General features: G+C 57.9%; 2 protein-coding genes across 2 annotated transcripts; both read right to left on the bottom strand.

Moving 5' to 3' along the window:
• Positions 1-5,197: 5,197 nt before the first annotated feature.
• On the bottom strand, positions 5,198-12,681 carry TUBB3 (tubulin beta 3 class III). The gene is made up of 4 exons (XM_081119107.1): positions 12,546-12,681; positions 7,878-7,986; positions 7,295-7,405; positions 5,198-6,561 (listed from the first exon to the last, which is right to left on the bottom strand). Exons 1-4 carry the CDS (start codon positions 12,600-12,602, stop codon positions 5,486-5,488), a joined length of 1,353 nt encoding a protein of 450 aa, XP_080975233.1. The 5' UTR covers positions 12,603-12,681; the 3' UTR covers positions 5,198-5,485.
• A 2,767-nt stretch (positions 12,682-15,448) lies between these two features.
• On the bottom strand, positions 15,449-16,402 carry MC1R (melanocortin 1 receptor; the record flags this gene model as incomplete). The annotated part of the gene is made up of 1 exon (XM_081119120.1): positions 15,449-16,402. The coding sequence occupies one exon, from the start codon at positions 16,400-16,402 to the stop codon at positions 15,449-15,451; it is 954 nt and encodes a 317-aa protein (XP_080975246.1).
• Between the last annotated feature and the right edge of the window lie 2,496 nt (positions 16,403-18,898).

Below are 18,898 nucleotides of genomic sequence, written 5' to 3'. Positions count from 1 at the left end.
CAACCACAGACCTGCTTTCTGTCACTATGTTGCATTTTCTAGAATTTTATAGCTGTGGGTGTCCCCTTATTTCATATGCCCTGTTATGGTGACTGGTTGGTTTCTCTAAGCATAATTTTTTTATACTCATCCATGTTGTAGCAGGTGTCAATAGTGTTAATATAAGAAATATTTAAACCTGCGAAGAATTTTTGTGAGTTTACTTGAGCCAAACTCTCGACAATTGCTGGGAAGGAGAATCTCAACAGATTGAGATAATGCTCCAGAGAATGATAGTTTTGTACCTTGTTTTATGCATTACAATCAAAAGAGGAGACCTAAGCGGGTGACGGGGTAGATGGTGATCGGTGAGGGAGGTGGGAGACCTCGGGGAGTGGGTGAAATGATGGACACGCTTCTTTTACTTAGGTGGGTGCCGGATGGTTAACAGGCAACAATTAACATGATAACACTGACAGTGAAGGGTTTGTGGTGCCTGTGCTTTGAGCGGTGGGGGGAGGAAAATTACTTTGTTTTTGCAAAGACATGTTATTGTAGATGCAAAAAGACAAATGGACAGGCTCAGTTAAGATGAAGATTAACCTTTGTCAGGGAAAAATACTGCCTTAGGACATGACTACCCACCATAAACTGCTTTTATTAAATACTTTTAATTTCAGACCATCCTTGTGGTTACTTTAGATCTCTGAGTTTGCAAGGCTGCCACTCAGGCCTCCCCTGAGCTAGTCAGGTGAGCACCTTGCCCCTTTGGGTGCACAGTTAGCTGTATATTCCTTGGTGTGGAGGGGCCACAGTTGGTTTATCCATTCAGCCACTGATGAAGTCTGGGCTGTTTTCAGTGTCTGCTTCAGTTTGCTGGGATAGAGAGTGAGCTCGAATCATGATGCTTCTAACTGCTCTGGGGCAGTGACTGGCATCCTCTCAGCTAAGCGCTTATCACGGGCCCTGTGTGGCGAGCCTGGCGAGCAGCTCTTGTAGATCAGCACAAAGGGGCCCTCTTAGTCCACTCTGGCTGCTATAACTAAGTGCACAGACTGGGTGAATTATAAACAACAGAAATGTATTTCTTACAGTTTGGAGGCTGAAAATACAAAATCAGAGTACCAATGTGGTCAAGGACTGGTGAGGGCCCTCTTTTGGGTTACAGACAGCAGTCTTCTTCCTGTGTCCCCACATGGGGGAAGGGCGGGGGCCCTTTGGGGGCTCTTTTATGAGGCCTTAACTCCATTCTAGTCGCCTCCCACAGGCTCCACCTAGTACCATCACAGTAGGGGTTAGGATTTCAACTTGTGAAGGGGGGGTGTGGTGGTGGCACATTCAGTCCACAGCACATACAATGCTGAGAAACTGTTTTTGGAACTGACAGACTGTGAGGTACGTTGTTTGCAGCCACACTCAAAGGTCAAGGTCGGTGGTGTGGGCACCTAAACAGCCATCTCAGACGGGTGAAGAAGAAAAATCAGAATGTATTAAATGGGGATGGGATACTCAAAGGGAAGGCTACACAGCACTGAGCCAAAGGGTATTGGGTCCATGACGGCAGCAAAACAGACGCGGGACAGTGAGGCAAGGACCCCTCCTTGCGCAGACGAGGCAGCAGGAGAGCCGGGCTGGGCTGCTCTGGCCACTGAGAGGTCAGAGGGGGGGGGCCTTCGGGGGGTAAACCCGGAAGGAGCTGGGTCTGCCCATTGCTCCCCTGGTTGCACGTCTCCTGGGGTTCCCTCAGAGGGATGGCGATGGTGTTGGCGTGCTCCTCCACTGGGGAGCCTGCACTGGGTCCTTTGTCCTGCGCCGTATTTATCTCTTTTTTGCAGGTGGAAATTTTAGGGGAGGGTCTCAATAGAATATTTATCAGCTTTCCAGGTGAACTCTTATGGGGGTCGCGGTCTCCACTGATTGGTCGGCACCAGGGCAGAGGGTCATTAGTCAATGTAGTTGGTCCTGAGGCAGCCAGGGTGCCCCTTGTCTGGTTTTGCTGCTTTTCTGGGCCTGGAGCTGAAATACAACTGAGGCCTAGATGTTATCTAGGGAGGAAGGCTCCGGGGTCTAAACCGCATGACCAGCGGGATGCTGGGGGAGGACAGGTTACCCTGGGGACAAGGTTCTTGTTTTCCCAGTTTCTCCCCTTGCTAGGCATCTGGGGCTTCCTGCCCTGGTGAGTCTCTGTACCCGGGTTTCTGTACCTGGCCCATCTAACTCATACTAGTGGCAATGAGTGTCTGACTCCTGCCTAGAGTATGAGTCATGTGTTCACTTGACCCAGAGAAGGTGTGAGCTCTTGGTGGGGGGTTTCCACACCAACCCCCACATCTACTTTAACTCTGTAGGTGCCCAGGAAATGGGATTCTGGGCAGCTTCAAAGTCCAGGCCTAAGGTGGACATCTTTGCACCCAGCCCATGGTGACACTGCTTCATTTCAATTTTGGCTTACTCTGACATTCCCTGATTCCCACATAACTTTGTCTTGTTCTCAGTTTGGGAGGGCCCCATCCCACCCCACCCCATCCCACTCCTCACTCTGTTCAGTGACAGCTGTGTCTGGTGGTCTCGAGTGGCTGAGCTTTAGCAGCACTGGACACCTGTGTGCTCTCCTGTGTTATTCTCTAAGTTTTCAAAGAACTATAAGAACAAAAGCCTTTTCCTTCAAATGAATCTATATGGAACCCCAACTCCTAAAATACAAGCAGGGATTTGTTCTTTGCAGCTGGGAAAGCTCCCTAGAAAGGGGAAGTGACCTGGCCACAAACTGTGGCCCTGCTGCTTGCAGCAGGGCATTCTTGGGTTGTTTCGCCTGTCTGCATGCCTCAGTTTCTTTATCTGTAAGCATCTGCCCGTCAGGGTTGTGATGGAGTGAGAGTTCATCACCGCCTGGTCCACAGGATAGGTCCAGATGTGGTGCCCCAGTGTAGGATTATTGGAATTAGTAACTCAGAAACAATTGCATAGTATTAACATGCCCCCAAGTGGAGCACTGTTAATTGTTCATCTGAAATCCCAGTTTCACTGAGCATCCTGTATTTGCTCTGGCAGCCCTACCCCTGGGTGTGAGGTCATCTTTTAGCCCCCGAGCACTCCCCTGTACTTGGCCAGGCAGAGGGCACAGGGATGGTTGAGGCTGGAGTATGCCCAAGTATGGACACCCAGGCCCTTCACCCAAACTGAAAGGGACAGGTAGACCTGGGCAAAAAAGCCAATGAGTTGGCTGGCCCAAAACACGTGCAATAGGGTCATGCATACTGAATAGGGTCAGGCCTTCTAGGAAGTTCCGCGAGACCAAGCAGCCACTGAGCTGGCTCCTCCTGCCCCACCTGTTCATGTGTCCCAGCAAACAAACTCTCCTTACTAATAATAACAGATACATAGGAGCTGACACTTACAACCCTTATTATGGGCTACATGCTGCTCTAGCCACTTTCCATGTGTGCTCCTGTTTCTTGTTTCCTGTGAACCACTTGGAAACTCAGGGGCGTAAAGCAGCAGAATGCTCTGGGCAGCCATGGGTCAGGATTCATGTCCAGCGCAAGGCTGGCTTGTCTCTGCTCCATGTCTGTGATGTGGGGCGAGGGTGAGAGCTAAATTACTCCTCTTAAGAAAGAGGAATTGGAGACTCTCCCACTGGAGAGGACTCTGGGCAGCAGCAGAGATGTCCTGGGGCTGGAAGTGCCAGATTCCCGCCCTGCCTCCCACAGCCCCGGCAGCAGCCTGCCCTGCACCTTCCTGCCGGAGTTGGGCAGTGGGCCTGGGGGTGAAGGAATGGAGGGATTGGCCTCAAACCAGCTTCTCAAAGGCAGGGTAGCGGAAGGCGGCCAGACTGGTCTGAGATGAGAGCAAAGATGAAGTGTAATTTGGGTCCATTTAAAGCAAAATGGGAGGAGGGGTACACGGCCCTGGGCCAAACACCTGGCTCTGCCACCTGTCAGCTGGCAAATGCCCTCACGTCTCTGAGCCTCCATTTCTTTGCTGTGAAATGTGATAATAATGGGAAGGTTACATGAGAAGAGGGCCCAGGAAAACAGGGGACCTGGGCCCAGCGTGAGCACCGTGGGTGTTAGGAGTAGGAGCACCTTTATCAGCACTGAAGTGTCTCAACTCTTTTTAGGTCACAGAACTCAGAGAATCTGCGCTGTGGACACCCCAACTTTGTGGAGGCCAGCAGCCCCTTGAAGCCCCCTGGATGTGGCGGAGGAGCCCTTCTGCTGTCCAGCCTCCTTCGCAACATGGTGGTGAGAACCCAGCAGAGGACGCAAATCCTTACCCTCGTGTGGCCTGTCACACACGTCATAACTCAGCTGCCTGTGTGTGAGGTGCTAAGCACATGTAAAATGCTCAGAGCCGCCTGGCACAGAGCAGGGGTCCAGAAGCATCAGCTCCTAGAATGCACGTCTCTGTGGCTCAGGGCCACGGCCGGAGACTTGGCCTTTTCCGAGCTTCAGTTTCCTGGTCTATATCAGGGCCCTCGGTCCCCTTGGCATCCCTTCTTCCATAGATACCCACATAGAAAAGCCTCTCTTCTGTCAAGGAGGCTGGGTTTGATGACACCCCCTGGCTGAGTAAAGAGGGATCTGGGCCCGGTCCAGCTCTGTGCACACTCACCGAGGGCCCTGGGCACTCAGCATGTTGCTGGGCTTGCATTTCTCTCCCTGTAGAAGGAAGTGGGCAACCAAGTTAGCACCTGAAATGTGCTCATGCAGGGGACACCAGGCACCCTGCAGCTACAGGAAATGACCACCAGGAGGCGGAGCCAACATCACTCTCTGGCAGCCCCTTCCCAGGGCCAAGCCCCAACCCTTCAACATACATTTTCCCAGGGAGTGTTCAAGGTCCTCCCTTCCTACCTCTCATCTGGATCTTGGGCTCCTGCCTCCAACATACAGCACACAGGTAAACCAGAGAAAAGTTCTGGAATGTGAGTCGCCCTGTAGGACTAGGGAATGTTCCCAAGTCACAGGAAAGCCTGACTTGGGTTCTGAGATGATGCTTCATCCTCAAGAGGCCCATTTTCCCCCCACCACCATTCCTAGGAGTCCTTTGGGGGCTGTGCCTTGAGACACCTGCAGGCTCCAAGCACAGACCTGTCTCAGCCACCAGCCTGGGAGACAGTGGCCTCTTGCCCTGCCCCCACCTGGGCCCATCTGCCCCTCATCAGCCCTCTGGGCCCAACTTTCCAGAATAAAAGGAAATCTCCAGCACCAGGAAAGAGTATCTGACAGCAATAAATTTATTAAGTATCCCCCCAAATATGAACACAAACCAGTTAAAAAAAACAAAAACATAAAACTTCAGGCCCAGAGCTGACAAAGCAGAGACAAATGAGCGACACAAAAATGGAAAGGACCTATGGTGGGAACACAGAGCTGAGTGCTGTAAACACTGAAGGAGAGACACTAGGGAGCCCTAGGGTGATGTGACAGTGGGGTGAGGCTGGGCGGCAACAGGGGCTGCATGGCTCTGGGGACAGACCTCTTGCCCTGGCCCCCCAGCAGCTTCACTTGGGGCCCTGAGCCTCAGACTCCTCCTCATCGTCTTCATACATCTCGCCCTCCTCCTCGGCCGTGGCGTCCTGGTACTGCTGGTACTCGGACACCAGGTCGTTCATGTTGCTCTCGGCCTCGGTGAACTCCATCTCGTCCATGCCCTCGCCCGTGTACCAGTGCAGGAAGGCCTTGCGCCGGAACATGGCGGTGAACTGCTCCGAGATGCGCTTGAACAGCTCCTGGATGGCCGTGCTGTTGCCGATGAAGGTGGAAGACATCTTGAGCCCGCGCGGCGGGATGTCGCACACGGCCACCTTCACGTTGTTGGGGATCCACTCCACGAAGTAGCTGCTGTTCTTGCTCTGAATGGCCAGCATCTGCTCGTCCACCTCCTTCATGGACATGCGGCCGCGGAAGACAGTGGCCACGGTCAGGTAGCGGCCATGGCGCGGGTCGCACGCGGCCATCATGTTCTTGGCATCGAACATCTGCTGCGTGAGCTCGGGCACGGTGAGCGCGCGGTACTGCTGGCTGCCCCGGGCGGTGAGCGGCGCGAAGCCGGGCATGAAGAAGTGCAGGCGCGGGAAGGGCACCATGTTCACCGCCAGCTTGCGCAGGTCTGCGTTCAGCTGGCCGGGAAATCGGAGGGAGGTGGTGACGCCGCTCATGGTGGCCGAGACCAGGTGGTTGAGGTCCCCGTAGGTGGGGGTGGCCAGCTTGAGCGTGCGGAAGCAGATGTCGTAGAGCGCCTCGTTGTCGATGCAGTAGGTCTCGTCCGTGTTCTCCACCAGCTGGTGGATGGACAGCGTGGCGTTGTAGGGCTCCACCACCGTGTCGGACACCTTGGGCGAGGGCACCACGCTGAAGGTGTTCATGATGCGGTCGGGGTACTCCTCACGCACCTTGCTGATGAGCAGGGTGCCCATGCCCGAGCCGGTGCCGCCGCCCAGCGAGTGGGTCAGCTGGAAGCCCTGCAGGCAGTCGCAATTCTCACACTCCTTGCGCACCACGTCCAGGACCGAGTCTACTAGTTCAGCACCCTCCGTGTAGTGGCCCTTGGCCCAGTTGTTGCCGGCCCCGCTCTGGCCTGTGTAGGGGTCAGGAGGTGGTACAGACAGGGTCAGACCTTTAGCACTGGAGCATCCCAACCCAAAGGGCAACTGTGGAAACCCTGTGCCTGCCACCCCTCTAGAAAGTGGGGGGCCCACACCTCCCCTCCCCATGGTTCTCCATACCAGCCATGCTGTGTATTGGGGCCCCTGCTGCCCAGCACCATGTGAAGGGCTCTGGTCAGAAATTGAGGACCTGGAGTTGCAGTCCCTGCTCTGTCTTGCTTGGGGGTCCTGGGTGAGTTGATCAGCCCTCCCCTCCAGCCCACCCGTCCTCAGCTGGCAGTGCTGGAAGCACTACAACCCCAGAGTCCCTTGGAGCTTGGGGTCTGGATATGGACTGGTGCCCATCCGTTGGGGTGCTGAGCTCTGGAAGGCAGAAGTGGAAGGAGGCCCTGCCACCAGTCATGGGCACAAGTACCACCTGACCTCTGGAACAGTGACAGTGCTCGTGAACTCCAGCCTCTGGAGGCCCACCAGCTCTTCAACGATCCTGCAAGCTAAATTCTGTTTTACAGATAGCTCTGCTCAAAATACAGTGGTTTCTGTTCCCTGCACAGAACCCTTTGTCTGCGTCTCCACTGGGGATCAGAATGGGGATCAGCTCTGCACTGCAAGGTCATGGAGAGGGATGGCTGTGCCCTTTTGTTCCTGTTGATCTGAGTTTGCCTGTAATGGGTCTGCCATTGGTGTGGGGCAGGGGAAACTTACCAAAGATGAAGTTGTCAGGCCTGAAGAGGTGCCCAAAGGCCCCAGACCGGACGCTATCCATGGTTCCGGGCTCCAGGTCCACCAGGATAGCCCGAGGCACATATTTGTGAGCTGAGGGGAGGAGGGGTGGATCATGTATATTACAGAGGCTCGAGGGCTCTTCTTGCCCTCTAAATCCTGCCCCAGGTTTCAAGCCTTGTGCTCTGACCCTGAAAGCTTAGACTTTGGGTCAGAGAGACTGGAATCAAGTGTGATATGGGGACTGACACCCTGGAGAGCCCTCACCAAATGTCTCCAATTCAACACGGACATCATTCTACACCAGATGCTAAATATCCCCTGCCTGAGCGCTCCATGTGACCCTTGCTCTGGACACCCAGAAAGACTGAGGGGACCCTCAGGACCCTGCCCAGCGCCGTCTGTTCCTCTGGACTGTGCACATGTCTTGTGGCCAAGACCATGCTTGAATCACACTGTGGTGAGAGTCTCAGGTTACACCTGCCAGCCCAGCGATGGGAGGGCAGATCCAGGGAGACCAGCACAGGTGTCCTCTCATCCCCCAGGGAAGGGTAGGGGTGCTCACAGGAGGCCTCGTTGTAGTAGACACTGATGCGCTCCAGCTGTAGGTCGGAGTCCCCCACATAGTTGCCACTGGGGTCTATACCGTGCTCATCGCTGATGACCTCCCAGAACTGCAGGGGAAACAGAGGGGTCAGCAGGTGGCAATGATGGGGCTTGGACCCAAAGCCTGCACTAGGCCCTTGGGGAGACTTTGGAAAGAGTCCCAAGCTCTCGTTTGTCAGAAATTTGTAACAAACACCACATGCACCATTTGCATGTCCATGATTACCAGAGCCTTCAGGGTGATTCAAGGCTCAGCTGACACAGATCCAACTCTGCATTTGCTGGCCAGAGTTAGTATTAAACACCCTTTTTGGGTGGTTCTTATTATTCCATTTTCAGAAGAGGAGACTGAGGCACAGGAAAGGGGACAGAATCCAAGATGCTCATGCACCTCAGTGACAGGGCAGAGGATGCCCAGTGACAGGGTCCAGCAGTGTCCGGCACACGGTCAGCCTCAGCCACAGGAATCACAGGGGCCCCTAGTAGGGAGTGACTTGTCCAGGGTCGCCCAGCCTGCCCACACACAGCTGGTACTACCTTGGGTCTCATGCTCCCCCTTGGGCAGGAACCCACAGCACTTCTCACACTCTGCTCCCCTGACTGCTGCAGGCAGGGGAGTAGCCCAGGACCTGGACTCAGGAGCTGGACTACCCCTTCCCAGCTGGTGACCTTGGGTAGGTCCCAAAGATGCTCTGTGCCTCAGTGTCCTCATCTGTTCAACGGGCCTGATGATGAAAACAGGTTGCTATGAGAACAGAGTTATTTGTGGCAGCATGTGACAGTGTGTGGTGAAAGCTGAGTGCTGTGTGGAATTATCAGCATGTGTGTCCACACAAGGACAAATACCCTGGCTGCACAGAGCTCCCTCTACCCAGGGGCACTTCCAGTTGGCCCATGTAGGCAGGAGGTCATTGGTCACATGCTGTATGACTTCCCCGTGCCCCACCCTTTTGCTCCTCAGGGTTGAGGTGGCTTTCAGAAGATGAATGGGTATGAAGTTCTCGAGAAAAAACAGCCCTACATAGGAGTCATGTGCTGGTGAAAAGACTGCCCAGTTAAAAAATTAGTTATAAAACAGTTTGTATGTGCGTATCTATGCATAGATGCCTCTGACAGACACATAGACACAGCTGTGCCTGGGCATGTGTTCCTGGGTTGGGGGAGAGACCTCTTTTCACAGCATGCTCTTTGGTTCTTTTTGAATTCTGTTATGTGCACATATTAACTTCACACGCAAAAAAAAAATTTAAAGATAAAATTGTTTAAAAACCTGAAAAGTATGAACAGTGTCATTATTATAAAATGTATACAAGCATCTTGGCAATTCAGAGAGACTGTTATCAGAGGCCAGAACTCACCTCTGAGGGATATAGGGGCTGGACTCCTTCCCCCTTTTGTGTATTTTTGTCACTGGTAAATTCTTTTTCTTTTTTTTTTGCATTGTGTATTAATTTTGTAATTAGAAAATAAACACAAAGAGATGTCACTGAGGCATTCAGACTGCTCAGAGCTTCCTACCACTGCTTGGCTCCCCATGCCCTCCTTCACCCCAAAGCTATGCAAGAGGCTGAGCCCAGACCTTGGTCCCCAAGAGCCCTGGGACACCCCAAACCTCTCGCTTCAGGGACACCCACAGCCTCCAGAGAGGAGGGATGATCTCAAGAGGGCAAGTGTGGGGCCAGAGAGAGTCATTCAGTCACTGGGACACCAACACATCTACGGAAAGCACGGTCTTCCAGGAGGTAATGGACCAGAGTGGGTGCAGATCCCAGTACCATCTAGTGTCTGGCAGTCACTCCACCTCTTGGGAGGGACCTCAGCTTTCTCATCTATGAAGTAGAAAAGATAATAGTACCCACATCAAGTGGTTAGCACAAGGCCCTGACACATAAAAGCATTCAGCAAATGTTGGCTTTGTTGAGCTAAAAAGTCTTAGACGCTATTTATATTGGTAAAGCCATATGCATGGATAACCTAAATAAAAATAAAACATAGTTTTAAAATATCCATATGCTTTGGAGTACTGTGGCACAGTAAAAGATCACCACTGATAGATCTCCAAGACATATCCTTGAGGGAAAAGGCACACTCAGCAGTGACCGAGTGAAAAGGAAACCACACAACGATGCCATATTTTCCACAAAGATCTAGATGCCCACGCACTGATCAGGGACTGGAACAATGAAAAACTGTCCCGCTGGAGGGGGGTCTAGAGGTTAAATGAGCATAGCCTTACCTGCAATGTTTCCATTTTTAAAGAGGGGATATATTAGTAACTGCTTTTGTAGTTAAAACTAATAAAGATTATAATTTGAAATATATAGATCTTATTAGCAAATTAGATTGTGTAACATTTAATAAAGAATAAAATACAGTTTTGTAAATTAAATAAGAAATAATTAAGGTCTCACTGCAGATGAGAAAGCTGCCAGGTGGCCGTGGACCCCAGGGTCCAGGCCAGGTCTCCTGTGTCACACCCCGTGTTTCGGGGAGGGAAAGGCCCGGGCCTGCGCCGCTGTCCGTGGTGCTGACCGCTCGCCGCGCCGCCCAGGGGCTCAGGGCTGCAGGCAGCGGGCGGGCCCAGGAGCCCAAGGCAAGTAGGATGCAGCACCCGCCGAGGAAGGATTGGCCGGCTCAGGGGTCTAAAGCCCCTCCAAGGCCCCCAGCTTTGCCCCGGCCCGCACGGCGAGCGCCGCAGTGACCAATCAGGGAGGAAACGGGGACCCCCTCCGGTTCGTTGCCAGGGCCCCTCCCCTCGCAGCCCCGCCCTGAGGCCGAGGAAGCGGCCCAGACAAAGGCTCGGGCGGCCCTGCCTCCGGAGGGCAGGAGGGGAGGGTCTCTGGGCCCCTCGCCCCCGGCGTGGGGCGGTGCCCCGCGCGCCCTGACGCAGCCACGCAGACAGGTTCCAACTCCCGCCTTGTCCCTGGGGCGGGGCTCTCGTCCCGGAGACGAGCAGCGCCCCGGCCCGCGCCCCGCACGGCGCCGCCTCGCAGCCCCACGCCCTCGGGAGGCGGCGCTCCCCTCGCGCCCCCCCGCCGGCCGCAGCCTGATCCAGGCACCGCTCGGGACCCCGAGGCAGGGAGGGAGCCCCGCCGGCCGGGCAGCTCCCGCGGGGGGGCGGGCCAGTTCCCCACCAGGACCTCGGGGCGTGGGGGCCGCGCAGCGCTCTCCGAGGCCCCCGGCGGGGGGTCGGGAAGGGAGCTGCCCGCTGCACCCGTGGGCCGCGGCCGAGCGCAGCGGCTGGGACAGGCGGAGGCGACGCCTCCGCCGGGCGGCTCTCTCGTTCGATGTGTTTACAAGGATCGGACATTAATTTTTCTAGCTAACATAAATTTTTAAAAATCGATGCGAACGGGATGAACGGAGCAAACGCTCTCTCTGCAGAGGACGCTGGCCGGCAGCAGGCAGGGGCGCCCGCCCTTCCCAGCGCCGCGGCCGTCCGGGCCGTGGAGGGGGCGCCTAGGGGTCACCGCCGCCCAGGCCAGGCGGGACGCGGGGCCGTCCCCCGTGACCCCGACCTCTGAGGAGCAGATGCTCGGGGCGGGCCTGGCCCCCGGCTGCATCGACGACCCCGGCCACTCCCGCCCGCCCGGCCTCGGCTGGATGGGCGTCGCCCAGGCCTCCCCTCCCCCAGCCCCTTCCTGGGGCAGGACCAGCTGTCGCCTCCGAGATTGGGGCCCCGGACACCGCCTCCGAGACCCGTCGGAGGGCCTCCGCCCCAGAGCCCAAGCTGCAATTCACATGTCAGCCACGCGCCGCCCCGCCCCGTCGTAATTAGGTGGGTTTTTTGTTCTCGCCGTTTCCGTGGCAACAGCCTCCAGAGGAAGCTCTCCCTCGGCCCCTGCGCCTCCAGGACCCGCCTCCCGTGCCCACCGTCTCTGCAGCCGGCCCCGGCCGCCGCCCCGGGGGCCCGCCGGCCCGCAGGACCCACCCGCGGGCCAGCCGAAGCCGCGGGGCTCCGCGCTCCGCGAGGCGGTGCGACCTTGGGCACGGGCGGCCTGCCGGCCCTGGAGCCCGGACACGCGCCCCCGCCTCGCCGCTCCCCGGCCGCCGCGGCCCCAGCCCCGCGCGGGGCTGACAATGCGCGGGAGGGGCGCGCCGTGGGGCGTTTCCCACGCCCGGCGCGCGGCTTTGTTCGCGCCCACCCCAGGCGCGGCGCTGCAGCCCGCGGGGGCTTGCCCAGGTGGGGCACGCTGAGGAAAGGCCGGTCCCGCGCCAAGGTCACCTCGAATCCCGGCCCAGCCCCTCCCCCAACAAAGGAACAGGGTGGGGCCCGGCGGCCGCGGGCGGCGCGGCGAGACTGGGCAGCCGGGGCTGCAGGCGCTCCGCCGACCTCGCCGTCCGGGGCGGGGGCCAGAGGGAAGCGGGAGGGCTCTGAAGGGGGCGCTCCACCCGAGCCGCGACCCAAGGGCCACGCCCCGCCAGCCCGCGCCCGCGCCGGGGCCGCGAAGGAGGGAGCGCGGCGGCGGGGGGGCGGCCGGCGGGCCCCCCGCTTTGTCCTCGGCGGCAGGCACCTGCGGCCCGGGCGCGCGGCGCCCCAGCTGCCCTCCCTCGGGGCCGGCTAGAGCGGGGACCCCGCGGGCGCGGCGCGGGGCGCGGCGCGGGGCGCGGGGCGCGGCGGCCTCACCTTGGCCCCGATCTGGTTGCCGCACTGGCCGGCCTGGATGTGCACGATCTCCCTCATGCTCGACGCGGCGGCGGGCTGCGGTGCTGCGGCCGGGCTGCTGCGGGGCCGCGCCGCCGCCGCTCTTATAGGCCGCCCCGCCCGCGCCCGCGTCAGCGCGCGGCCAATGGGGGCGCCGCCGCGCTGCGGCACGGCCGCTGCGGCACCGCGCGCGTGCCCCGCGCCGGCTGCGGGCGCTCCCGGGGGGCGGGCGCGCGGGCGGACAATGGGAGCCCCGCGGCGCTCAGGCCGCCCCGCCCGGCGCGCGGCTCGGCCGGGAGTCCGCCTGCCCCGCGCCCGCCTGGGGACCGACCCCGTCTCCCCCGCGGGGCGAGGGGCGCCGCCCAGCTCCGCGCCCGCGGCGTGGACGGGCCCACGGGTCCTCTGAGCTTCGCGGGGCCCCGGGGAGGGAAGGGGCAGAAAAGGCTCAGCGGGCACCGAAAGCAAGCGCGGGGCTGAGAAGCCCGAGTGGGCGGCTGCGGGTGCGGGCGGCGGCTCCGAGCGCCCGGTGTCCGCGGCGGGGATGCCGCCTCCTCCGGCCCGCCGCCCGGGTACGGATGGGCCTTGCTTTGCACCCCCAGGCACCGTGCTGGCCCGTAGCCACTGCTCAGTGAGGACTGGTGTCAGAAACTATCGTAAGGACACAGCCAGCCAGGTGAGGGACCCACGGGGGGTTGCAGTCATTTCTGTCTTACTCCCTGGCGTCACCTGTATGTCCTCTTGGTCCAAGTGAGGCCACGGCAGTGGGGAGCAGGGAGCTGGTGTGTGCATAAGGTGCAGGTTTTTGCAGGGAACACTGGGGAAGGGAGTCCACTGGTCAGAGAGAAGGGAAGGGGGCCTTCACATGAATACAGACCCTGCTACACATAGACACCGCTGGTTTCTCCTGGGCTCAGTCGTTATAGTGAGGACACAGGTCGTCCTGATGTTTCAGTAACAAATCCTCCAGGAAGGGCATCCACAGTCAGTTGAACAAGCTTGTGGGCGCACCTGCATCCAGGGTGTGTGCCCAGGAGTGGCCTGGCACGTGTGGATGTGTCCAGGCCTCTCTCTTCCCCCTCCTGAAGCTCCCCAGTTTGGCAAGTCTAGAAATGGGTCTTTTGTTCTCAAGAGAAGCCCCTCCCCTACAATGTGTCCATGATGTGGCTTTCTGTGGTTGGCTTCCAGCCCCTTCCTGGGGCCCCTCCCTGTCCCCAGTCAGGGGTCCTTGGTGACATTTGGCTCTTCCTTGGTGCCAGCTGCGCCTCCCTGTCTGAGCAGAAGAAGCTTTGCAGCATCCTGTCTGCCAGGACCCATCACTGGGCCTGCCTCCCTGCAGAATGGCATCTGGCCAGGCTCGCTCCCCCTCCATCCCCAGAGGGCTCTGGTGCTGGGCTCAAGGCTGACTCGCCATCCTGTCTCCCAGCAAAGGCTGACCCTACCGGGAACCAGCTCCCAGAGGCCAGCCGTCAGGGCTGGAGCTGCCAGCATGGGTGAGGTGGGGACTGGCCAGGGGACTGCAGACGTTACTAGAACTGCCTTGGAGTTAGCTGATGCCATCACTTTTGCCACCACTGAGCTCGTACCAGCAATAGGGTCGACTGCATGCTCATTGTCTGTGGAGGAAACCAGGTTGCTCCTCAGCAAGAGGCCCAGGGTTACAGCACAGTGAGAACCCAAAGGCCCCCAGAACCATGCAGCACGATCCAGTCCAGATACCACTCCCAGGGATACTGCCTGCAGCCACTGGACAGCTTCACCCCATTCTGGGAGGCCTCAAGTATCTACCAGGGCTGGTAGTGCTGGAGGAACAAAATTCCAGCCCTGGACCAACCTGCACTGTGGACCCCTGAGGGTGTCCTAGAGCAGGCGTGGAGGAGGCACTGACTACTCCTGCTCCGCCAAGGTCACAGTGCGTCATGGTGGCCCTGCTTCTGCCGCAGCTGAAGGCAGCCTGGGCGGTGTCAGCCTCTCCCGCGGAGGTGCCTCGGGGCAGGCAGCAGCTGCTCCTGCTGCCCTGGGCTGGGTTTGCGCACAAGGAGAAGCCCAAGGCAGCGTCAGAGTAAGGGCCGCTGGGGTCTGTGCACTCCCCTGGGCCGGGGATTCAGGCACTCTAGGTCCTTTGGGGTTTCTGGCTGGTTTCTGGGACTGACTTCTCCCTGCTCATCACCTCCACTCCCCTCCTCCCCAGCTCCTCCACCCTCAAGCTTCAAGCAACTTCTAGAAGGAGCCAATGCAAATGGCAATGAGGCTGCTGTGTGCACAGCATTTATTGACAGATGTTTCCCAGCCCTGTGATCCTGGGTACTAGTCCCTGATTCAGGCTAATGGCCTTTGCCTTGGCCTGTGCAGGCATTGGCTGACACTGTCTGCTAGGTGTGGTACAGACAAATGGGCCAAGCCCCCAGCTCTCCAGGCACCATGAGCCCTAGAAGAGATCAGCCCCACACTCCCACTGTGGCTCCTGCAGCCATGTCCCTCTGCTGTGAGGCCAGGTCCTACTTGTCACAGAGTCTCTTCTCCTGAGGTCCTCATTGGGAGCAGCATTCTGCCAGCCCACAGACTTCACATCCTGGTGGTTGGGGGTACAGATGGGTCCTTGCCTGTCTCTGGGTGCAGGTGGAGCTGTCCTGGAGTGGGCTGTGTCTGTCCAGGAGCCCAGGACCTGCCCTGTGCCTGTGGTCCCATCTCTCCAGCCTCCTGAACCACTCCTGGAGATTCATGCTGATTTCTCTCTGGCCCCAAAGGGTTCGTGTGTCCACACCTTCAGAAATCATCTAGCCTGTCCTCTTTGGCAAGTGACTGCCGGTCACACGGGAGTTGACCCATGTGATGTCTACACCTCCCTCTGCCCAGCACCCTGGCCTTGAGCACTCAGGCACCCTCGCTCACCAGGAGCACAGCAGCACCTCTTGGAGCGTCTTCCGGAGCTCCTGGCTTTGGAAGGCATAAATGAGGGGGTCCGCGATGGCATTGCAGATGATGAGGGCCAGGAAGAGGTTGACGTTCCTGAAGATGCAGTGGCAGGCGGGGTGCTGAGGACAGAGGACAGTGAGCAAGAGGTGCAGGAAGAAGGGGCCCCAGCAGAGGAAGAAAACACCCAGCAGGGTGGTGAGAGTGGCAGCCCCCTTGAGGCCAATGCCCTGGGGGACTGTGCCCTGCCTCTTGTGCAGCCGGGTGATGCTGCGGGTGTGCTGGCATGCCTGCACAAGCATTCGGACATATAGCACTGCCATGAGCACCAGCATGGCCACAAAGAAGCTGACAAGACAGAGCAGGACAGCTGTATGGTCATAGTAGGCAATGAAGAGGGTGCTGGAGATGACACTGGCCACCCAGATGGCTGCGATCGCCCACCATGTCCGGGGCAGTGTCATGATGCTGTGGTATCGCAGAGCATAGAAGATGGAAATGTATCGGTCCACGGCAATGGCGGCCAGGAAGCAGAGGCTGGACACCATGGAGCCACAGATGAGCACGTCAAAGACGTGGTCTAGCTGCTGCACCACGGGGGCCTGGGCAGCCAGGGCGCCCGCCTCCAGCAGCAGCATGACGGCTGTCCCCAGCATGTTGCTTATGCTCACCAGCAGGTCGGACACGGCCAGGCAGCAGATGAAGAAGTACATGGGCCAGTGCAGGTTGTGGTTCTTGGCGATAGCGGCCACCACCAGCACGTTCTCCACCAGGCTCACCAGCCCCAGGCTGAGGAAGAGCCCATCAGGAATGGACACCTCCAGGCACCGGGGGCCAGTCTGGTTGGTGGCCAGCCTGAGGTGAGGGGTGGCTGCAGAGGTGGAGTTGAGGATGCCCAGCAGCCTCCTCTGGGGACCCTGTACAAGCATAGTCCCTCCAGGAAGCAGGAAGCGGCTTCCCTCTGTAGGTGTTCCGCCACTTAGCTCATGGTGCCACCAGTGGGGCCTGTACCCACCCCCAGGGCCGCCCTCACACTCACCCTCTCCCTGGCTGGACAGATGCCGGCCCGGGCATGCCCCAGCTTCTCCCAGCCAGGACCCCAAGCTCCACAGTGCCAATCCTCTGGGCCTTCAGCCCACCTCCCCACCTCTTCCCCGGGGGTGCAGTTGCTCAGGATCTCACATTTCTATGCCTCCTGCCTCCCCAGGCCAAGCAGGGCTGAGGTCTAGGATGAATGGAGCTTTTTTCCACATCCTTAAAGTCCTCCACTCAGCCCCTCCTCCTGAGGGCAGCCACATGACAGGCGTGTGCCCAGGAATTCATCTGAGAGCACCCCCGGCACCCCTGCCCCCATGGCACCCCTGCCTGCCACCAAGTGGCCTGAATGGCACCCAGGGCTGTCTGGCTTCCTAGCCCCCCCTCCCCCCGACCCTGGGGCACAGCTGGACATCTCCCCTTCATGCTGAAAGCCACTGCAGCCTGGCCAGCTTTGCCTGTGCTCGGCCAGTCATGCCTCTGCTCCAGGCACCTGTGTGGGGTGTCCTCTAGACCTGCCAGAGACTTCAAACTCTCCTCCAGGCCCATGGTAAACACCACCTCCTGGAGGCCTCCCCTTCCTGAGGCCAGCCTGGTGCTGCTCTGCCTCAGGAATAGTCACTGGCTATTCCACCCCCAGCCCTAACCCCACTGCATGTTAGATGTTCACTGAGGGCAGCATGGCCACATGGGCTGGAGGATACACTTTGTCATCCTGGAGGGGCTGGGACAGAGCTGCTGGGCCCATTTCCTCTGGGGAAGGACACCACAGGCTCCAAGCCAGGAACCACTTCAAGACAGACCAGTCTCCAGCCACGTGGTCCGCTGTGGTCTGCTGTGGGAGCATGGGTCCGGAGTGACTGCAGGCACGGTGCTGGCCTCATTCCACCCCAGCACTTTCTCACTGAAGATGGTGTCTGCAACCACAAACCCTCCTCTGGAGGCTGAGGCAGAGGGGGAAGGGACTTGTTCCTTCTGTGGGCAGGTGGGGCAAACAAGGCAACCAGAAAGGGCAAGTGGCTGGTGGTGGAGGTGGGACCTGGAGGGAGTTGGGGAGGTCTGTGTGTGTGCGTGTGTGTGGTTTTTTAAAAATCGATTTTAGGCCCTGGCCAGTGTGGCTTAGTGGTTAGAGCATCTGCCTGTGCACCAAAGGGGCAAGGGTTTGATTCCTGGTCAAGGGCCTCTAGGGTGCATGTGGGAGGCAACCAATTGATGTTGTCTCTCTCACATTGATGTTTCTCTCCCTCTCTCCCCCTCCCCCCCTCTCTCCTTTCCACCCTGTAAAAAAAAAAAAAAAAAATCAACGGAAAAAATATCCTCAGGTGAGGATTAACAAAAAATACTGATTTTAGAGAGAGGAAGGGTGAGAGAGAGATCAATTTGTTGCTTCACTTATTTATGCATTCACTGCTTGACTTTTTTTAAAAATAATTATCTTTTTTGTTGAAAGTTTTACTTACGGGCCCATGCATATGAGCACACATTAATATCCACTTATAAATATTAATTCCTCATTACAGCTGCACAATTTACAAAGCTCTTTCCCCCTTTTTTGAAGTACATCACAGGTAAAGTACACCCATTATAAATACGAAGGTCGGTGGATGCCCCAATCTGAACAGCCAGTAAAGCAGCACCCAGAGCTAAGTTTGTGTCTCTTCCTCAGCACCGAGATCCCCTCAACTACGCTGGGCATGGGGGCAGCTCCCAATCCATTACAGTGCTGCTGGGTGCTTGTCCTGTGTTTTGGTGAACAGTCATGTGTTCATGCTGGGTGACACCAAGGAATGGGATTTCATGGTCCAAGGCATGTTTCTAGCTTTGGCAGATTCGGCCAAACCACTTTCCAAACTGGTGGACCTGTTTGCCTATTTCTGGTAGGCAATGTATGAGCCCTGCCACTCCCCATGTATGGATGAAGGGACAGGCCTCTCCCCAGCTCCACAGGAAGCAGGCACAGGATGGGCCCCACTGCACACCCCCTCCCACCTTCCTGGTGGAGGACCCCAAAGGATCCCAGGGCATGAATACGAGGCTGTGCCACAGCCAGAAGGTGGTCTCAGCAGCTGTGAGGGGCTATGCAGGACCCACTGTCCCTGTCTTAGGGCTCCACTGTAGCTCTCCGGCCCCAAGAACCATCTTCCAGCCCTGGGGCATGGATGATGTCTGCTGGGTGAGCAGAGCCCTGCCCTCAGCTCCTGTCATGACATTTCAGGGATGTTACTATTTCTGGTTCTATAAATGAGGCCTTTGAGGTGGCCAGTGCTCACCCCGCCCCAAGCCTGAGACTTCAAAGGGCGTGAGAACTGGGCAGCCTTTGGCGGGTGACCACAGACTTTTTCCCGGCGAGGCCTCAGGACTCCCCATCTGGTTCCCATTGGACTCCCTGT

The sequence above is a fragment of the Miniopterus schreibersii genome, assembly GCF_964146895.1.
Source record: "Miniopterus schreibersii genome assembly, chromosome: 18".
In the NCBI taxonomy this organism is placed as follows: Eukaryota; Metazoa; Chordata; class Mammalia; order Chiroptera; family Miniopteridae; genus Miniopterus; species Miniopterus schreibersii.
Note: the sequence above shows the minus strand (reverse complement) of the source record. Positions and strands in the feature narration are given on the sequence as shown.